The sequence below is a fragment of the Heptranchias perlo genome, chromosome 24 (assembly GCF_035084215.1).
Source record: "Heptranchias perlo isolate sHepPer1 chromosome 24, sHepPer1.hap1, whole genome shotgun sequence".
In the NCBI taxonomy this organism is placed as follows: domain Eukaryota; kingdom Metazoa; phylum Chordata; class Chondrichthyes; order Hexanchiformes; family Hexanchidae; genus Heptranchias; species Heptranchias perlo.
Genome location: NC_090348.1, coordinates 5,394,327 through 5,416,161, shown reverse-complemented (window position 1 = coordinate 5,416,161; position 21,835 = coordinate 5,394,327). Strand labels below are relative to the sequence as shown.

General features: G+C 46.4%; 1 protein-coding gene across 1 annotated transcript; it reads left to right on the top strand.

The window, feature by feature from the left end:
* Positions 1-422: 422 nt before the first annotated feature.
* Positions 423-20,115, top strand: cradd (CASP2 and RIPK1 domain containing adaptor with death domain). Its single transcript, XM_068004661.1, has 2 exons — positions 423-948; positions 19,544-20,115. The coding sequence occupies exons 1-2, from the start codon at positions 648-650 to the stop codon at positions 19,852-19,854; spliced, it is 612 nt and encodes a 203-aa protein (XP_067860762.1). The 5' UTR covers positions 423-647; the 3' UTR covers positions 19,855-20,115.
* Positions 20,116-21,835: the final 1,720 nt, after the last annotated feature.

Genomic DNA, 21,835 nt, shown 5'->3' with positions numbered 1-21,835 from the left:
TGTTGGGAGAGTAATAACTCTGTGTGTTGGGAGAGTAATAACTCTGTGTGTTGGGAGAGTAATAACTCTGTGTGTTGGGAGAGTAATAACTCTGTGTGATGGGAGAGTAATAACTCTGTGTGTTGGGAGAGTAATAACTCTGTGTGTTGGGAGAGTAATAACTCTGTGTGTTGGGAGAGTAATAACTCTGTGTGATGGGAGAGTAATAACTCTGTGTGTTGGGAGAGTAATAACTGTGTGTTGGGAGAGTAATAACTGTGTGTGTTGGGAGAGTAATAACTGTGTGTTGGGAGAGTAATAACTGTGTGTTGGGAGAGTAATAACTGTGTGTGTTGGGAGAGTAATAACTGTGTGTTGGGAGAGTAATAACTCTGTGTGTTGGGAGAGTAATAACTGTGTGTGTTGGGAGGGCTGGGACTGATTTCACTGTTGCTCAGATCAGACTGACTTTCCGCTGGAGACAAGGTCCAAGGTCTAGAGTCTGGGTCTGGGTCTGGTCCAGGGTCTGGGTCTGGTCCAGGGTCTGGGTCCTGATGCACTGACCGCCCTCCTCCAGGTGGGACATCCATTGGACCCAATGGCCAGTGCATGACCCACCCTGGGCAGGGCTGCACCGAGGGGCGCAGGAGGCAGCTCAGGGCGGCGCAATGGAGGAGCGGCACCGGCGGGTGTTGCGGAGGCTGCGGATGGAGCTGGCCGCCCGGCTGCGGGTGGACCTGGTGGTCCAGTACCTGTACCAGGAAGGGGTGGTGAGCCCGAGTCTCCTGGAGGAGATCCAGGCGGAGCCGGTCAGTGCCCGCAGGACCCTGAAGCTGCTCGACCACCTGCCCAGCCGCGGACCCCGGGCTTTCGCCGCCTTCGCCGAGTCTCTGCGGGAGGAGTTCCCGTGGCTCCGCCGGCGGCTGGAGGAGGAGGAGGAAAGAGCGGAGGAGACCGCACCGCCGGCAGGTCAGAGCCTAAACCCCCCCCCCTGAACCCCAACACCGGGACCCCCCCCACCGAACCCCAACTTCACCGGGACCCCCCCCCACCGAACCCCAACTTCACCGGGACCCCCCCCCACCGAACCCCAACTTCACCGGGACCCCCCCCCCCACCGAACCCCAACTTCACCGGGACCCCCCCCACCGAACCCCAACTTCACCGGGACCCCCCCACGAACCCCAACTTCACCGGGACCCCCCACCGAACCCCAACTTCACCAGGACCCCCCCCACCGAACCCCAACTTCACCGGGACCCCCCCCACCGAACCCCAACTTCACCGGGACCCCCCCCCACCGAACCCCAACTTCACTGGGACCCCCCCCACCGAACCCCAACTTCACCAGGACCCCCCCCACCGAACCCCAACTTCACCGGGATCCCCCACCAAACCCCAACTTCACCGGGACCCCCCCCCACCGAACCCCAACTTCACCGGGACCCCCCCCACCGAACCCCAACTTCACCAGGACCCCCCCCACCGAACCCCAACTTCACCGGGATCCCCCACCAAACCCCAACTTCACCGGGATCCCCCACCAAACCCCAACTTCACCGGGACACCCCCACCGAACCCCAACTTCACCGGGGCCCCCCCACTGAACCCCAATTTCCCCGTGAGCCCCTGAACCCCAAATTCACCTGAACTCAGGCCTCACCCGAACAGCCCCAATTGCTCCTCACATCAGCCTCAATCTCCCTGAACATCTTACCCGACAGCCCCCTCACCACCGCTTCATCCCCCCTCCCCCCCGAACCTCAGTCTCACCCCTGACCTACCGGCCCCAAACCCAAGCCACAATACCCCTGAACCCCAGCCTCGATCCCCCAGAACCCGAACATCAATGCCCCCGAACGCCAGCCTCACCCCCCCACACGCAGTCACCTCACCCTTCAGAATCCTCCCCCAGCCCCTTTCCTGATTCTCCTATCCTGGATCAGCACCAATTCCGTTCCAGATTGTTAGAAAATTCAACCCTTGTGTCTCCTGGTCAGTCTCCGTAAATGTCAGCTCATCCAAAACTCCACTGCCCGTCTCATATCCCCCTCCGAGTCCCATTCACCCATCACCCCTCTGTTCACTGACCTGCCTTGGTTCCCAAACCTCAACTCCTCCAATTTAAAATTCTCATCATCATGTTTAAATCCTTTCCCATTCTCACCCCTCCCGATCTCTGTAACCTGCTGCAACCCTACAACCCTCCCCTCCACACAAACTCTGCACTCCTCCGACTCCAGCATCTTGTGCATCTCCCCTCGCCCTCGTCCTCGCCCCACCATTGGCGGCCTTGCCTTTAACCGCCCCATGTTCTGGAAATCCCTTGCTAAACCCTTCAACCTCTCCACCTCCCTTTCCTCCTTAAAACCCACCTCTTTGACCAAGCTTTTGGTCACCCCTCCTAATCCCGCCTTCTTTGGCTCCGCTGGTTGGGGATTCTAGGAGTAGGGGGCGCAGTCTAAAAATTAGAGCCAGTCCTTTCAGGAGCGAGATTGGAAAACATTTCTACACACAAAGGGTTGTAGAAGTTTGGAACTCTCTTCCGCAAACGGCAATTGATACTAGCTCAATTGCTAAATTTAAATCTGAGATAGATAGCTTTTTGGCAACCAAAGGTATTAAGGGATATGGGCCAAAGGCAGGTATATGGAGTTAGATCACAGATCAGCCATGATCTTATCAAATGGCGGAGCAGGCACGAGGGGCTGAATGGCCTACTCCTGTTCCTATCAGTTGTTTTGATTACATCTCTGTGAAGGGCATTGGGACCTTTTTATACTTTAAAGGTGCTGTATAAATGTAAGGTGTGTGTGATAACTTTTGTTCTCGAGGCTTTTAGTTGATCACGAGGAAGTCCATTCTGCAAGTAGTTTGCCTTGGAGGGAGCAGTTTGATGAGGTGTGGGAGACGATAACCCTGTCAGGTGTTGCTGTGTGCTTATTAGTGGTTTTCTGGACATGCTGGACCACCTACTAAAACATGTACTATATAATCAAGTGATAAAACTCAGCATTACTTCAGGTTTCCCAAGCTTTTGCTAAAAAAGAAAGACTTGCATTTATATGGCGCCTTTCACGACCTCAGGACGTCCCAAAGTGCTTACAGCCAATGAAGTACTTTTTTTGAAGTGTAGTCACTATTGTAATATAGAAAACGTGGCAGTCAATTTGCGCACAGCAAGATCCCACAAACAGCAAAGAGATAGACATAATAGACTTGTTAGCAAAATTAAAGCCTGTGGGTTTAAAGGGACAGTGGCAGCGTGAATACAAAATTGGCCAAGGGACAGAAAGCAGAGAGTAGTGAACGGCTGGTTTTCAGACTAGAGGGACAGTGATGTTCCTCAGGGGTCAGTATTAGGACCACTGTTCTTTTTGATATATACTAATGACCTGGACTTGGGTATGGAGGGTATAATTTCAAAGTTTGCAGATGACAAAAAACTCAAATGTAGTAAACAATGTGGAGGATAGTAACAGACCTCAGGAGAACATAGACCGACTGGTGAAATGGGCAGACACATACATGGCAGATTAAATTTAATGCAGAGAAGTGTGAAGTATTTTGGTAGGAAGAATGAGGAGAGGCAATATAAATTAAATGGTACAAATTTAAAAGGGGGTACAGGAACAGAGAGACCTGGGGGTGTATGTTCACAAATCTTTGAAGGTGGCAGGACAAGTTGAGAAGGCTGTTAAAGAAGTATATGGGATTCTTAGCTTTATTACTAGAGGCATAGAGTACAAAAGCAAGGAAGTTATGCTAAACCTTTATAAAACAAAGGTTAAGCCTCAGCTGGAGTATTGTGTTCAATTCTGGGCACCACACTTTAGGAAGGATGTCAAGGCCTTAGAGAGGGTGCAGAAGAGATTTACTAGAATGGTGCCAGGGATGAGGGACTTCAGTTATGTGGAGAGACTGGAGAAGCTGGGGTTGTTCTCCTTAGAACGGAGAAGGTTAAGGGGAGATTTGATAGAGGTGTTCAAAATCATGAAGGGTTTTGAAAGAGTAAATAAGGAGAAACTGTTTCCAGTGGCAGAAGGGTTGGTAACTAGAGGATACAGATTTAAGGTGATCGGCAAAAGAACCAGAGGCGACATGAGGAAACATTTTTTTAATGCAGTGAGTTGTTATTGATCTGGAATGCACTGCCTGAAATGGTGGTGGAATCAGATTCAATAGTAACTTTCAAAAGGGAATTGGATAAATATTTGAAGGGAAAAAAATTACAGGGGATAAAGCAGGGGAGTGGGACTAATTGGATAGCACTTTCAAAGAGCCGGCACAGGCACGATGGGCCGAATGGCTGTGTCAAAGAGCCGGCACTGGCACAATGGGCCGAATGGCCTCCTCCCATGCTGTACCTACTATGATACTATGGTAATGACCAGATAATCTGTTTTAGTGATGTTGGTTGAGGGATGAACCAGGACACCAGGGAGAACTCCCCTGCTTTTCTTCCAATAGTGTCGTGGGATCTTTTACATCCACCGGAGGGGGCAGATGGGGCCTCAGTTTAACATCTCTTCTGAAAGACGGCACCTCAGGCAGTGCAGCACTCCCTCAGTACTGCGCTGGAGTGTCAGCCTAGGTTTTGTGCTCAAGTATCATTACAGTGTTGAGTTAAGTCAAAGAGCTGGTTGTAATTGAGTTGTAACTGGTTAGACTCGGACACCCTCCCCATTCCCTCATTTGAGACAAGAAAAGGATGGAAAATTTTTCTGTATTGTTTCACTCAACATCAGCCAGAAATGAACCGTCTCCATCTGTTTGTATTTTTAGTAATAATTTTCCGCTGTTGCCTTTGTTAGGTCTTCGTGGCTTTATTGGAATTAGCCCCAATTTGCCAGACTATTCTGAATTTCTGGAAACACTCAGCAGGTCAGGCAGCTTCTGTGGAGAGAGAAATGTAGGGCTAATGTTTCAGCTCGATAACCTTTCATTAGGTCATCAACCTGAAATGTTAAGCCTACCTTCCTCTCTCTACAGATGTTTCTTGACCTGCTGAGTGTTTCTGGCATTTTCTGCTTTTTATTTCAGATTTCCAATGTCTGCGGAATTTTGTTTTTTGCCATTCTGAATTTATGTTGTGCCTTCAACCTCTCAGCTCAGGAAATGATGGGGTCACCGGTATACTTTATCCTAATGAGCAGTCATCCCAATGAACATTTGTTTTCTTGACGGTCGCTAGTGTTTTATGCCCTGTTCAATCCCAGCTGAGTTTCTAACCCTGGTGACCTCTCCATCACAAAGACTGCCTACTTCCATCTACATGGCATTGCTGGTCTCCTCCCCTACCTCAGCCCATCTGACGCTGTTACCATGCCTTTGTTACCTCCAGACTCAATGACTCCAATGCTGTTCTGGCCGGCCTCCCGTCCTCCACCCTCCATTCATCGACTCCTCCAAAACACTGCTGCCGGCATCTATGCCCACACCAACTCCCATTACCCCTGTCCTGACCTCCATTGGTGGCCAGTTCCCCAAACCTCAAATTAAAAATTCTCATCCCTGCGTTTAAATCCTTTCACGGCCTTGCCTATCCATATCTTTATAACCTCCTCCAGCCCCACAAACCCCCTCCCATTGAACTCTCCACCTTAGCCGCCTTGGGTCCACTCTCTGGAATTCCCTCCCTAAACCTCTCCACCTCCCTACCACCTTTAAGACCCTCCTTAAAACACACCTCTTTGACCAAGGTTTTGGCACCCTTCCTAATCTCTTTTTTGACTCATCCTGTTGTTTTCCTTATGCTCCTGTGAACATCGGAACAGGAGTAGGCCATTTGGCCCCTCGAGCCTGTTCCGCCATTTAATGAGATCATGGCTGATCTGTGACCTAACTCCATATACCTGCCTTAGCCCCATATCCCTTACTACCTTTGGTTAAAAAAAAAATCTATCAATCTCAGGTTTAAAATTAACAATTGAGCTAGTATCAACTACCGTTTGTGGAAGAGAGTTTCAAACTTCTACCACCCTTTGTGTGTAGAAATGTTTTCTAACTTCCTGGCTCTAATTTCTAGGCTATGTCCCCTAGTCCTAGACTCCCCAACCAGCGGAAATAGTTTCTCTCTATCTACCCTATCAGTTCCCCTTAATATCTTGAAAACTTCGATCAAATCACTCCTTAATCTTTTAAATTCCAGGGAATACAACTCTAGTTTGTGTAATCTCTTGTAATTTAATCCTTGAAGTCCAGATATCATTCTAGTAAATCTACGCTGCACTCCCTCCAAAGCCAATATATCCTTCCTAAGGTGCGGTGCCCAGAACTGAACACAGTACTTCAGGGTCTAACCAGGGCTTTGTATAGCTGTAGCATAACTTCTACCCCCTTGTATTCTAGTCCCCTCGATATAAAGGCCAGCATTCCACTAGCCTTTTTGATTATTTTCTGTACCTGTCCATGACATTTTAATGATCTATGTACGTGGACCCCTAAGTCTCTTTCGACCTCCACTGTTTCGAGCTTTTCACCATTTAGAAAGTACTCTGATCTATCCTTTTTGGGTCCAAAGTGGATGACCTCACACTTGCCTACATTGAAATCCATTTGCTATGATTTTGCCCGTTCACTTAATCTATTAATATCTCTCTGTAATTTTATGCTTCCATCTACACTGCTTACAATGCTGCCTAGTGAAGCACCTTGGGATGATTTCTTTTCTACGTTAAAGGCACTATATATATAGAACGTACAGCACAGAAACAGGCCATTCGGCCTAACGGGTCTATGCCAGTGTTTATGCTCCACACGAGCTTCCTCCCTCCTTTAACTAATCCTATCAGTATATCCTTCTATTCCTTTCTCCCTCATGTATTTATCTAGCTTCCCCTTAAATGCATCTATGCTATTTGCCCCAACTACTATATAAATGCAAGTTGTTGTCACTGTTGTTGAATATGAATTTTGACTTTGGGACTTGCAAACTCCAGCTAATGTCTGGCACCAATACATTTTCTCAGTGTAAGAAACAGAGTGTTTTATCATCTTATCATAGTGCTGTTGTGAGAAGTTGCACTGTAGTCGGAATTTGTAAAGAAAGAAAGGACTTGCATTTCTATAGCGCCTTTCACAACCTCAGGACGTCCCAAAGTGCTTTACAGCCAATGAAGTATTTTTGAAGTGACGTCACTGTTGTAATGTAGGAAACGCTCATCTTGCCGTTTGGCCGGACATTTTAGTAACAACATAAAGTCAGGCCTGAAGTGTAAGTGGTTTTAGGAGTTTGGCTATCGCACTTTCTGTCTACTGTGACACCAGGTTCATTCTAAGTAAGATTCCTTGGGGGGTCTAATGGAGGAATAGAACCACATGCCTTCTAGTGATACCTCACATTGTTCTGATATTCCCAGTTGAAATAACATTTGCTTTTATCCAACATACGGGGTATGAGGAAGGCCCAAGGCCTTTCAGAAGTCGGCACAGGCGCATTGAGCTAAATGGCGACCTACTGTGCCCTGAAATTGTATGGTTCTATTTTACTTTCCCACACTATATTTTATTAATCTTATCACAATTGTTGATAAAGAACTCTTTGTTCAAGGTCTGCTTTTAAACTTTTATTTTGTTTTCTTTTCTTGCCCGTGGAAAGCCCGAAGGAAGTTCACTCCCAATGTATGTTTTGAGGTGTAGAAGCTTCTGTTGGAAGCTCTGTCCAATGAGGAATCTTCAAATACACCACTGTTGGAACATCCTAGAGGGATTGGCTTGTTGGTTCCTGTGACCCTGCTGACAGATGGAGTACCAGAATACATCACTCAGTCCTTTCCTCACCATATCCAGCAGCAATTTTAATTTCTGCTGTTTCCTCAAAGGTTTCTGCTTGTAATGTTTAGGGTCACCAACCCTCTAGGATTGCTCTGGAGTCTCCAGGAATTAAAGATTAATCTCCAGGACACTGCCGCGAGCAACGCCCAGGAGAAGAATCATAGGGGCTTCAAAACAAATTGTGCATTTTCTTCATTTTCTTTGAACAGTTTAGTTTCTTAGTTATAAAAATATTGGAGATGGGGTGGGGGAAAGGCTGTTTGTCCATTGGAGGTGGGAGGTCATGTGATGAAACCTCCAGGATTACGTCCAATCAGATTGGCAACCCTAGTACTGTTGCTGGGATCATTATTTTAAGGCCTTCTGTATGTAAACAGTTTAGTGTTTTTCTATGTTCATATTGATTCTTTTGATCATGTTCTCTGGAGAGGTAACGGGAGATAGCAGTAACAGGGTTAGGTTTGCCCAACTGAGCACTCGTAGTATCGGAAAAGCAATATTCATTCTGAAAATAGTAGGAGTTAGTCATCAAGGAGCCCGCACCTGGGGGGGGTGTTAGCGGGATTAATCGGCAGCTCTACTGACCAACCCTTGGTAAAGGAATGAGTCAGGATAAAAGATGACAATACCGTCTGCACAAGATGCCTCAAACAAGACCAAAGGGACACGTGTTCAAGAGTAGCTCGAACAAAGGCCTCGAGAGGCGGTTTAGGCCAAGGCCAGAAATTAAGATATGGCCAGTCAGATTAGAGTGGAGAGTGACCAGATGGCGAACAAAACAAGAGATTATTTTGTCGGCTATCTTGTTTTGTGCATTACAGATTGTGTTATAGAAGAAGTTTAAGAAAAAAAACAACTCTGGAATTACTACCCTCTTCCCTCGTGTGTTCTGCAAAATAAACCAGCTTCTTGATTTGACATTGACCTCGTTCACCAGTGTTGAACAGTTCCACCTACTGGAGGTTTGGGGAAGTGTACGAGTGGACCTGCGTGCAGAACATGCCATCCAGTCTGTATGACAAGGGTGGACTTATTGTTACACCCCCCACCCCGGGTTACCCTATTGTACAACTAGACATTGGGCAGTGAGAGCAAACACTGGAGCGTAAGGGACGCAGAGCCCGCTTACGGGAGGGAACCAGCGCCACTGAACCCGAGAGAGCTCCCACAGCAGACACGGAATTTGTAACAGTCCCTATTTATCTTGTGCTTGTGACTGTCAAACAACTGCGTATGTCAAAGTCTTTGAGCTGTTGGCCACACTGTACTGCACACCCTGTAAAGTCACTAGGGTTTCAGAGCCAAGAGAAATATTTAGAATGAAATAGGAACTCAAGATAAAAGTTATTTACGCTGTCTGCCTTTTCCTCAAAAGCTAGTTTCTCTAGGTTCAGTAAGTCCTCCTACTCCACAATTTTAGGGGGTTGCAGCTTCTTAAAGGCTGTGGGGAGACAGATGAGAACACTTGGTTTTGCTTGTAAAAGTAATAGTGCTCTCTGTTTTGAATTTTTTGTACGTACCCTCCTGTTAAATTGCCCTTAGAGGCTGCTTCGGGAGCAGAATATCTGATTTAGGCCATTGTACCCTTGCTGCTAACCCTTAGCTGTTGGTCTCCCCGAACCATTTTAAGATGGCGTGTTCCATGTGGTATGTGGAAGGTCATTGATGAAAGGTTGCTTTTGGTTGAATAGCCCTTTGATACTGTGAGTCACACAGATTATATCCTTGATCCGTCTTTCAGGTGAGACGTTAAACCGAGGCCCTGTCTGCCCTCTCAGGTGGATGTAAAAGATCCCATGACACTATTTCAAAGAAGAGCAGGGAAGTTCTCCCCGGTGTCCTGGCCAATATTTATCCCTCAACCAACATCACAGATTATCTGGTCATTTATCTGATTGCTGTTTGCGGGATCTTGCTGTGCGCAATTCGGCTGCCACGTTTCCCTACATCACAACAGTGACTACACTTCAGAAGTACTTCATTGGCTGTAAAGTGCTTTGGGACATCCTGAGATCGTGAAAGGCGCTATATAAATGCAAGTTCTTTCTTTTGGTAAACATATTGCAAATCGGCAAAAATAAAGTTGACAATTAGGCCCCGATTGTCTGAGGCTCCGCTGGCACTGGGCGCCGGTTGGAAAATTCGACCTATAACCTCCTGCGTTTGGTCCGTGTTACTTGCAATTTTCTGACGGCCCAGGATCCACTGCTAGCACTCCGCCTGCCAATGAGCACACGGCAGGGAAACCGGCCTAGCCCGCTTTAGAGTCTTCTTAAAGCTCATTTGCTGCTGCTGTTTAACTATTGAAGCCTATTTTGATTCTTGGTTTGGCGGTGAACATCTTGCAAACTTTGTTTCTTCCCGCCCGCCTCCACATTTCTGTCTGTTGGTTGAAGGCTCCATTAGCCAGACCGTTGCAACTAACCAGATTGGGAGGATGGCCATCCCTTTGGCCATCCCCCTGGTGCTGGCATGAATTGGACGAGGAGGACCAATTCATGAGGGCACAAAGTCTTCCGGTCCAAAGACTCTCGGGAGGAGATTGTTCACTGCCGTCAATAACCAAGGACTAGTATTTACCGGCTGTACCACTCCTACCTCAGTATGTCAGATAAAACCTGCCTAATCTGGAGACAAGTGTAGATTTGCTTCTCCTTACTTATGACTTGTATTTCATCCAATCACCCTTCCCCGAACTCGCTCACTACATTCTCCGGGTGCTAATATCTGCACTGGTGCGAGGGGCAGGCGAGGCTCTTGGTGCAACACACTGTGAAGTCGTCTTGGGGGGGGGGTCACGATACCATTTCCTCTGGCCTCCTCATTTAGGGGGAACAGCCTAAAGAAAGTACTTGCATATATATCTATATATATATAGCCTTTCATGACCTGAGGACGTCCCAAAGTGCTTTACAGCCAATGAACTTTTCAAGTGTAGTCACTGTTGCAGTGTAGGAAATGCAGCAGCCAAATTGCACACAGTAAGCTCCCACAAATATTTTACATCCACGGGCAGACAGGCCTTGGTTTAACATCTCATCCCAGTGACAGCACTCCCTCAGTACTGCACTGGGAGTATCAGCCTGGATTATGTGCACAAGTCTCTGGAGTGGGACTCGAACCCACGACCTTCTGGTTCAGAGGACAGAGCGCTACCAACTGAGCCAGGGCTGACCTCACGTACCCCAGTACGGCTAAAGGCTGTGAATGCTGCATCACCTGCCCCTTCATACAAACATGAGTTTCCCGTATCTGATTCATTACCAGATCAAACAAACTGGCCTGCGTCTCCACAGACAGACTGACTCCATTCTCAGCTGATGGTCTTGAGAGAAGAAACCGTGGCCAATTTAAGCTTGGTTAGTTTAAAATCGTTCAACTTCCCTACATGTAATTAAAGTTATGGAAGAAAAATATAATTCCACAATGTTATTATATTCAACAGAATGAGCTGAGTTTCCATCACAGATTCCAGGCCACCACTCAAGTGTTGGGAGTTTCTCTCCATGACTTGGCCAACATTCCTCCCTCAACCAATGCTGCCAAAATTACCAGGCCGAATAGGCTCTGGTTCCAATTAAATAAATACCCGCCATGTTATCAACTGCACACCACAGAGCCACCACCTGGTCAAACTTAGAGAGACCAGAACAACAGGGCTGTAAAACTATAGGTCAGTAGAGGTTACTTACGTTTTACTTCTGCACGTAATATAGAATAGTCTGGTATAATTGGCACTTTAATCTTGAGAAATTGGACCTCGTTTTGCCCGTTTTATGGGCGTAAAACGGGAGCAGCGAGGGGCAAATTCGGGGCCCAATGTCTAAGTGCACCTGAAAGACATCCGACCTGATATTGGGTCGGCCCATTTTTCAGACCCTTAGGCCCCGTACATATGTAAATGAGGGGACGGACGCCTGTTTTAGGCCCCATGCGAAATTGGTCATCGCAGAGGAATCTTTTTTTAATTAAAATTGTTGCTGTGGCGACAGGAGGAGCAGGACTGCTCTTCCGACTCCACAGTATCCCGTTCGCTACCCCTCCCGGGACTTAGCTTCGAGGCACGAAGCAAGCGATTAGATACTCGTTTTCTAAAAGATGGGCGAGCTGCCTGTGGAGACGTGACTGGTGTTGGAATAATATTAATGAGGCCCGAGGCCCAATTTTGGGTGAGCATCGGGCCTTCCGGTTGGGACGCCCATTTCAGATCTCAAAAAGGGCCTGGAGGGATTCCCGCCCTTAGATGTCCCAGTTTCACTTGGCCCCAGTTTACACTCCAGACCTGGTCCCATTGCCACCTTGATTCTGCAGTGGGACATGCTGTAACACTTCGAATTCTAACTAAAGCCTTTGACATAACCTGCCCCAAGCAAGGTGAAGCCCTCCGATCAATTCAGTCTGCATCACCTCGCCAAAGCTGTGTCATCAAATAAAGCTGCCGAGGAATAAAAATCTCTACTGGAAGTGCAAGTTGCAACAAGCAACGGCTGGAGAAACTGAAAACAAGAGCGATTTTGTTTAGCGTGACCTAAATATTTGTACCGCAATAGCTAAGGAGCAGAGGCCCAATGCCTGGGGAATGTACTGTCTTGTCCACAGATGGAAACGATTGGTGTGAGCATTGTAGCAGTCAGTGTGCAAACATTTCATTATAAGTGGCTCGTTATCATTGTTTGTAGATTTTAAAAACTAAGATGAAGATCTTTTAACTTCGAGATTTGACTGCTTTATGCTTTCAAGGAACGGTTGCTGTGGGAGATTTCCTGCTCGGCATGTAACAACCAGTTTAAAAGACTGGTCTTTTTTGGGTGTGGGCCTCAGAAGTGTGGGACGTAGAGGATGGAAAATGTTGCACAACACGGCATTAAAATGGTCTCCTTAACGGGCAGTTGTTTTCGTGATGTGACTCAGCTGATGCCACGAGCCCAGCGCACCGTCTATGATCAAAAACACTGTCGCCTTTTGTTTTTAAAACAACATTTCAAGTGAAATATCCCTGCCAGGGGAGAAAACACACTTCCAATTTTAAACATTTTATTTGTTTGCCAGCTCAGCTTGAGTACAGTGGTGGCAAGCAGCTCGAGCCAAAGTAAACCAACCCTTCTGGATTGTAAACAACTGTAAACAGCCGTCCTAGAAAGTTTTGTTTCTTGGAGTACGATTGGCGATACATAATCAGCCGAGCAAGATGTTTATTGTAAACCGCATGATGCAGTCCTTTCTGTACTTCAGGTATTTTAATGTACTCAAGCCTAACAGCTACTGTTAGCAATGTCGGCAATCAAATGTTTAACTCTTTCGTACAAAATTCCTCTCTCTGCTATCTTAGCGGCGATGTTAACCCATTTAAAATAAACAGCAGGCAGATTAATGCGTTATGCATGCATTCAGCACTGATATTGTCAATAGTAATTTTTAGTCTTAAATATTAGGTAACAAAACATTTGTGACTCTCTTAATTATGCCATGCACATAAGTACTAACATTGGGGAAAGAAAGACTTTCACAACTTCAGGATGTCCCAAAGTGCTTTACAGCCAATGAAATACTTTTGAAGTGTTGTCACTGTTGTAATGAAAGAAACGTGGCAGCCAATTTGCGCACAGCAAGATCCCATAAACAACACTGGGATAATGACCAGTTTTTTTTTATATAGATGTTGCTTGGGGGATAAATATTGGCCAGGACACTGGGGAGAACTCCCCAACTCTTCTTGAGATAGTGCCATGGGATCCTTTACACCCACCTGAGTGGGCAGACAGGGCCTCGGTTTTACGTCTCATCTGAAAGGTGATACCTCCGACAGCGCAGCACTCCCTCGGTATTGCACTGGAGTATCAGCTTAGATTATGTGCTCAAGTCTCTGGAGTGGGGCTTGAACCCACAACTTGTTGACTCAGGCGAGAGTGCGACCCACTGAGCCATGGCTGACACCTTTGGGGAGAAATTGTTTTCCCAGTACTGTTGAATGTACAATGCACCCCCATTCCACACTACTTGGGCTGGTTGGGTTTTCCCAATAAATACTCTACGGATGTTTAGCACAAAAGTAGTCTGTGGTTTTTAACTTTTTATATCACTGAGGTAAAGCAATGAATTGTTTCCAGGGAAGGTGGACTAGATATCTTCCCCCCGCCCATCCCCTCCCGGCTCGCAGTTAAAATTTACCCCATGGTCTCTAAATATTGGTTTGGCATCTAGAGGGGGACTCACATACCACTGGCTAAGGGGTGGAATTCCCACCTTTGAGCCAGAAGGGCTGGGTTCGGGCCCCACTCCAGACAGTCCCGGTGATTGGAGTGTCGACTCTGATTGATGTCCAGCGGGAGGGTACTCGTTTTCGATGGGTGTGGGTGGCCCCCCCTCATCGTAAAGGGTAGGTGAGGCTCTCTAGCTTTGGTCGCAGCCCAATGAGGAGAAGATACTCCAAAGATAGAAACCGTTAGGAAGGCAACAGGGAAGCACCTCAGCCACTCTTCCCTAGAGAGTGGCTCAAGAATCTCATGTGTGAGACTTGAGTTGGGATTTGCCCGAGGGCAGAACATGACGGGTGAATGGACTCTCTTTACTCAGCACAGATTAGCCAGTCAGAAAGGCCTAGTGCATTTATCAAACCTTGACTCCAGACTATTGTGAGATGTATCAGAGTTTTTTTTTGCACCAGCTCTCCAAGGAAGAACCCTACCGCACAATGCTTCCTGTATGAGCTAATTCCTTGGAGAACAAGGAGCAGGAGGGGAAGGGAGATGGGAAAATCCACTGTGGAAAATCGTATTCCTAAGGGGTTATGATGGGCGTGGTGCATGAGTGATTTCAGTGTTCAGTAAGTGAGGTCTCTCAGTAGCTTGGCTGAGCTCAACTGCATTGTGACCTTGAACCCTTTGGGTTGAGGATCCGTTCCGCAGTCTAGCTATTTTCAAAAATGGTAATGTCTGGAAGAAAATACTGTTCTGTCTAGCATTGCAAACACAAGCCGAGTTGAAGAGACTTGTAATTGTGATCGAAACACAATCAGCTGCTTCAAGTAAAAAAAAAAAGTCCCTAACATAATAAAATTCATCTGGATGTTTTAGTAACACTGGCAGGGAATCATCGTGGTGTGGTCTCGAGAAACCCTTTTCCTTGGCAAGTTCAACAGTAAACATAAAACACATTGTTAATTCTGATTCTGCACAGTCCGAGACTTTTATATTTGCGGGGGGGGGGGGGTGGGTGGTGGGGAGGTGGGGAGGAGGGCTGGTGAATTGGGAACAATCCTGGGATAAGCCTTGTCACTCCAGTGAGAACATTTTGGGCCGTACTTCCCTCTCTTCAATAACAGGAGAGAAAGAAATGAGTAAAAAGTGTATGCAGAGAGAAAACACTACCGGTTATTAAACTCTGGTCAGACCCCATCTGGAGATATTGCCTTCAGTTCTGGACCCCCACCTCAGGAAGGATATATTGGCCTTGGAGGGGGTGCATCGCAGATTCACTAGATTGATACCTGGGCTAAAAGGGTTAAATTATGAGTGAGGACAGGTTGCACAGACTAGGTTTGTATCCCCTTCAGTATAGAAGATTAAGGGGTGATCTAATTTTTTTAAAATTATTCGTTCATGGGTTGTGGGCGTCGCTGGCGACGTCAGCATTTATTGCCCATCTCTAATTGCCCTTGAGAAGGTGGTGGTGAGCCGCCTTCTTGAACCGCTGCAGTCCGTGTGGTGACGGTTCTCCCACAGTGCTGTGAGGAAGGGAGTTCCAGGATTTCGACCCAGCGACGATGAAGGAACGGCGATATATTTCCAAGTCAGGGTGGTGTGTGACTTGGAGGGGAACGTGCAGGTGGTGTTGTTCCCATGTGCCTGCTGCTCTTGTCCTTCTAGGTGGTAGAGGTCGTGGGTTTGGGAGGTGCTGTCGAAGAAGCCTTGGCGAGTTGCTGCAGTGCATCCTGTGGATGGTACACACTGCAGCCACAGTGCGCCGGTGGTGAAGGGAGTGAATGTTTAGGGTGGTGGATGGGGTGCCAATCAAGTGGGCTGCTTTGTCCTGGATGGTGTCGAGCTTCTTGAGTCTTGTTGGAGCTGCACTCATCCAGGCAAGTGGAGATTATTCCATCACACTCCTGACTTGTGCCTTGTAGATGGTGGAAAGGCTTTGGGAAGTCAGGAGGTGAGTCACTCGCCGCAGAATACCCAGCCTCTGACCTGCTCTTGTAGCCACAGTATTTATATGGCTGGTCCAGTTAAGTTTCTGGTCAGTGGTGACCCCCAGGATGTTGATGGTGGGGGATTTGGTGATGGTAATGCCATTGAATGTCAAGGGGAAGTGGTTAGACTCTCTCTTGTTGGAGATGGTCATTGCCTGGCACTTGGATGTTACTTGCCACTTATGAGCCCAAGCCTGTAGGGTGTCCAGGTTTTGCTGCATGCGGGCACGGACTACTTCATTATTTGAGGGGTTGCGAATGGAACTGAACGCTGTGCAATCATCAGCGAACGTCTCCATTTCTGACCTTATGATGGAGGTAAGGTCATTGATGAAGCAGCTGAAGATGGTTGGGCCTAGGACACTGCCCTGAGGAACTCCTGCAGCAATGTCCTGGGGCTGAGATGATTGGCCTCCAACAACCACTACCATCTTCCTTTGTGCTAGGTACGACTCCAGCCACTGGAGAGTTTTCCCCCTGATTCCCATTGACTTCAATTGAAGTGTTTAAGATGATTAGAGGATTTGATAGGGCAGATAGAGAGAAACTATTTCCTCTGGTGGGGGAGTACAGAAGGGGGCATAACCTTAAAATTAGAGCTAGGCCGTTCAGGGGTGATGTCAGGAAGCACTTCTTCACACAAAAGGGAGTGGAAATCTGGAACTCTCTCCCCCCAAATAGCTGTTGAGGCTGTGGTCAATTGAAATGTCAAAATTGAGATTGATAGATTTTTGTTAGGTGAGGGTATTAAAGGTTACGGAACCAAAGCGGGTAAATGGAGTTGAGATACAGATCAGCAATGATCTCAAAAGCAAAATACTGCAGATGCTGGAAATTTGAAATAAAAACAGAAAATGCTGGAAATACTTAGCAAGTCAGGCAGCATCTGTGGAGAAAGAAACAGAGTTAACGTTTCAGGTCGATGGTCATGGATAAACAGATTATCTGGTCATTCATTTCCTGATCTAATTGAATGGTGGAACAGGCTTGAGGGGCTGAATGGCCGACTCCTGCTGCTATGCGAGAGCGAAGCCTTTGGTTACCTCCATCGACAATCTCAGTGCTCTTCTTTAGATCCACCTGCCAGGATGTCCACTTTGAGCTGTGTCACAGAAATCCAGCCCTGCCATGTTTTCCTCTCATACTGAGAATCGCTCTTCTACGTACGATGGTTTACTGGTTATAGGATTGCATTAGTAACCAAGAGATCATGAGTTCAAATCACCGCCATGGCAAATTGTGAAATTGAATTTGATAAATCTGGTGAATCGTGGGATGGCACCAGAAAAAAAGACCATGAAAAGCTGCCGGATTGTCACAAAAGCCCAACTGGTTCACTAATGTCCTACAGTGAAAGGAATCTGCCTCCCCTACCCAGTCTGGCTCACACATGGCTCCAGTGCACACTATGGGTTGACCACGGTGTCAGCCTTGGCTCAGTGGTAGCACTCTCCCCTCTCAGAAGGCAGTGGGTTCAAGTCCCACTCCAGAGACTTGAGCCCAAAATCTAGGCTGACACTGTTGGAGGTGCCGTTGTTCGGATGAAACATTAAACCAAAGCCCCGATTGCCCTCTCAGGTGGACGTAGAAGATCCCATGGCACTACGGAGTTCTCCCCGATGTCAATAATTATCCTTCAACCAACATCTCTAAAATAGATTATCTGGCCATTCGTTTCAATGCTGTTTGTGGGACCTTGCTGTGCACAAATTGGCTGCTGCATTTCCTACATTACAAAAGTGATTACACTTCAAAAGTACTTCTTTGGCTGTAAAGCACTTTGGGACGTCCTGAGCTCATGAAAGGCGCGATAGAAATGCAAGTTCCTTTTATCTCTTGATGCCCTCTGAACAGGCTTACCAATAAATGTGGCCCACCCAGTATCACCCGCTTTTTGGATACAAATAAGAAAGGAATGGGGTTGGCCTCGAGTTTTAAATGAAATGCAATACTGCCAAATTACCTTAGTGGTACTGGGATCATGCTAGTTAATTGGATTAAAACGTATGTGAAGAAATTAGATTTTTTTTGGGGTGCATCCTAGGTTGCTGAGGGAGGTAAGGGTGGAAATTGCGGAGGTACTGGTCATAATCTTCCAAACATCCGTAGATATGGGGGTGGTGCCAGAGGACTGGAGAATTGCAAATGTTACACCCTTTTTCAAAAAAGGGTGTAAGGATAAACCCAGCAATTACAGGCCAGTCAGTTTAATCTCGGTGGTGGGAAAACTTTTAGAAACAATAATCCGGAACAGAATTAGCAATCAAGTGGATTGATTAGGGAAAGCCAGCACGGATTTGTTAAAGGAAAATCGTGTTTAACTAACCTGATAGAGTTTTTTGATGAGGTAACAGAGAGGGTCGATGAGGGAAATGCGGCTGATGTGGTGTATATGGACTTTCAAAAGGCGTTTGATAAAGTGCCACATAATAGGCTTGTCATCAAGATTGAAGCCCATGGAATTAAAGGGGGCAGTAGCAGCATGGATACAGAATTAGCTAAGTGACAGGAAACAGAGAGTAGAGGTGAACAGCTGTTTTTCGGACTGGAGGGAGGTGTACAGTGATGTTCCCCAGGGGTTGGTGCTGGGACCACTGCTTTTCTTGATATATATTAATGACTTGGACTTAGATGTACAGGGCACAATTTCCAAATTTGCAGCTGACACAAAACTTGGAAGTATAGTAAACAGTGAGGAGGATAGTGATAGACTTCAAGAGGATATAGACAGGCTGGTGGCATGGGCAGACACATGGCAGATGAAATTTAACGCAGAAAAATGCGAAGTGATACATTTCGGTAGGAAGAATGAGGAGAGGCAATATAAACTAGAGGGCACAACTCTACATGGGATATAGGAAAGAGAGATCTGGGGGTATATGTGCACAAATTGTTGAAGGTGGCAGGGCAGGTTGAGAATGCGGTTAAAAAAGCATACAGGATCCTGGGCTTTATAAATAGAGGCATAGAGTACAAAAGCAAGGAAGTCATGATCAATCTTTATAAAACACTGGTTTGGCCACAACTGGAATATTGTGTCCAGTTCTAGGCACCGCACTTTAGGAAAGATGTGAAGGCCTTAGAGGGGGTGCGGAAGAGATTTACTAGAATGATTCCAGGAATGAGGGACGTTAGTTATGTGGATAGACTGGAGAAGCTGGGGTTGTTCTCCTTGGAACAGAGAGGGTTAAGAGGATTTGATAGAGGTATTCAAAATCATGAAGGGTCTAGACAGAGTACATAGAGAGAAACTGTTCCCATTGGCGGAAGGGTCAAGAACCAGAGGACATAGATTTAAGGTGATTGGCAAAAGAACCAAAGGTGACATGAGGAAAAACCTTTTCACACAGCGAGTGGTTAGGATCTGGAATGCACTGCCCGAGTGGGTGATGGAGGCAGATTCAATCATGGCTTTCAAAAGGGAACTGGATAAATACTTGAAAGGAAAAAATTTGCAGGGCTACGGAGATAGGGCGGGGGAATGGGATTAGCTGGATTGCTCTTGTGTAGAGCTGGCATGGACTCGAAGGGCCGAATGGCCTCCTTCTGTGCTGTAACCTTTCTATGATTCTAATCAACATTTGTTTTTGTCTCTTCCAGATGAGTTGCATTTGGCCATTTCAGACCACATCTTGAATAGTGTACCTGCCGACAAGCAATTAAACCAGCTTTCCAGCCAACTGGGACCAGAATGGGAGAGCGCTGTGGTGGATCTCGGGCTGAAGGAGTCGGATATCTACAGGTGTAAAATGAACCACCAATACAATGTACAGGCACAGATCTTGGCAGCCTTTGTCCTGTGGAAACAGCGACTAGGAAAACGAGCAACTGTGCGGAGCCTACGCGACAGTCTTATTTCAGTAGAGGCCGACTCCTCAGTAATAGGTAAAATATTTCAGCAAAAAGATTGACCATCTGAACCTTCAAAGTCACCAAAACCCGGCCACCATGCAACCTGGTATCCAGTTTGAAATGCATAAAGACTAAGATGAGGACTTCACCTCCTCCTGCCTATCAAACAGAATGAGGAGAGACATTCTTCTGAGAAAGAGAAACAGTTCAGAATTTTTTTAGTGTATTTTAATGCTTTTTTTTGTGTACTCTATCTATTTTAACAGTGATTTGAAACTGTATGAAGTAGCAATAAACAAAGGTATCTTTTAATTTTAAAAGTACTGCATAAATTTCTCCCATGCTCCATTTCAGAAAATATTTCCACTGTGCGCCGGTGGTGAAGGGAGTGAATGTTTAGGGTGGTGGATGGGGTGCCAATCAAGCGGGCTGCTTTGTCCTGGATGGTGTCGAGCTTCTTGAGTGTTGTTGGAGCTGCACTCATCCAGGCAAGTGGAGAGTATTCCATCACACTCCTGACTTGTGCCTTGTAAATGTTTGTGGTTACAAAATGGACAATAGGAATGCAGTGAAGACACAAAATATTTAAGTTAAAATCAAAGACATGAAAGACAAACAGGGAAGATTGGAGTTTTTTTTAAAAGAGTAAAAAGGGATGACAGGAAGAGCAGACATAGTTAATCTTTAACTCATTAAATTGTTTTAGTTTAGTTTTACAGAACGTAAGTATTTAAGTAGCTTTATTATTATTATATTACTGGAATATTGGATGAGATAAACATAGTGAGAGAGGAAGTATTAAGGGGATTAGCATCTTTGAAAATAGATAAATCGCCAGGCCCGGATGAAACGTATCCCAAGCTGCTAAGAGAAGCAAGGGAGGAAATAGCGGAGGCTCTGACCATCATTAACATTGTACCATTGTTTAAAAAGGGAGAAAGAGATAGACAGAGTAATTATAGGCCAGTCAGTCTAACCTCAGTGGTGGGCAAATTATTGGAATCGATTCTGAGGGACAGCATAAATCATCATTTAGAAATTTCCACACCATTCACCTGAGGAAGGAGGAAGCCTCCGAAAGCTTGTGGAATTTAAAATAAATTTGTTGGACTATAACTTGGTGTTGTAAAATTGTTTACAATTGTCAACCCCAGTCCATCACCGGCATCTCCACATCATCATTTAGAAAGGCATGGGTTAATCAAGGACAGTCAGCATGGATGTGTTAAGGGAAGGTCTGACTAACTTGACTGAATTTTTTGAGCAGGTAACAAGGAGGGTCGATGAGGGTAACGCGTTTGATATAGTGTACGTGGATTTTAGCAAGGCTTTTGACAAGGTTCCAGAAAGCAGACTGGTCAAAAAAGTAAAAGCCCATGGGATCCAAGGGAAAGTGGTTAGTTGGATTCAAAATTGGCTCAGTGGCAGGAAGCAAAAGGTAATGGTTGACAGGTGTTTTTGCAACTGGAAGGCTGTTTCCAGTGGGGTTCCGCAAGGCTCAGTACTAGGTCCCTTGCTTTTTGTTGTATATATTAATGATTTGGACTTGAACGTGGGAGACATTTTTTATTATTCGTTCATGGGATGTGGGCGTCGCTGGCAAGGCCAGCATTTATTGCCCATCCCTAATTGCCCGGTTACCTGCTCTCCCTGGCATTGAACACGATGCCGAGAAAGGAGCCCAATGTGAGAGAACTTTAAAATAATTGTGGGGAAGAAATTGGCGCCAGTTGTGTACCTATTTTGGACAAAAAATTAGCATCAGGTAGGGGTTTGGGCCAATTTCCAGCCACAATCACTCGGGCCCGATCTCCTCCTCCGGACGAGCGCCCACTCCCAAATTGGAATCTGGCAACTTCCAAGTGTCCAGAGCGCCCACCTGAAACAGGCATTTAGGCTCCTTTTAATATGAAAATTGGAGTCCTAAAGCCTGTTTTAGGCTCCCACCCCTAACTCCTTTTTCTGGGAATACAGCGGCCTCACTACCGATCCTTGAAGGGGAACGCTGGAGGCTGCCAACACCTCATTCCTTTCCTTTCC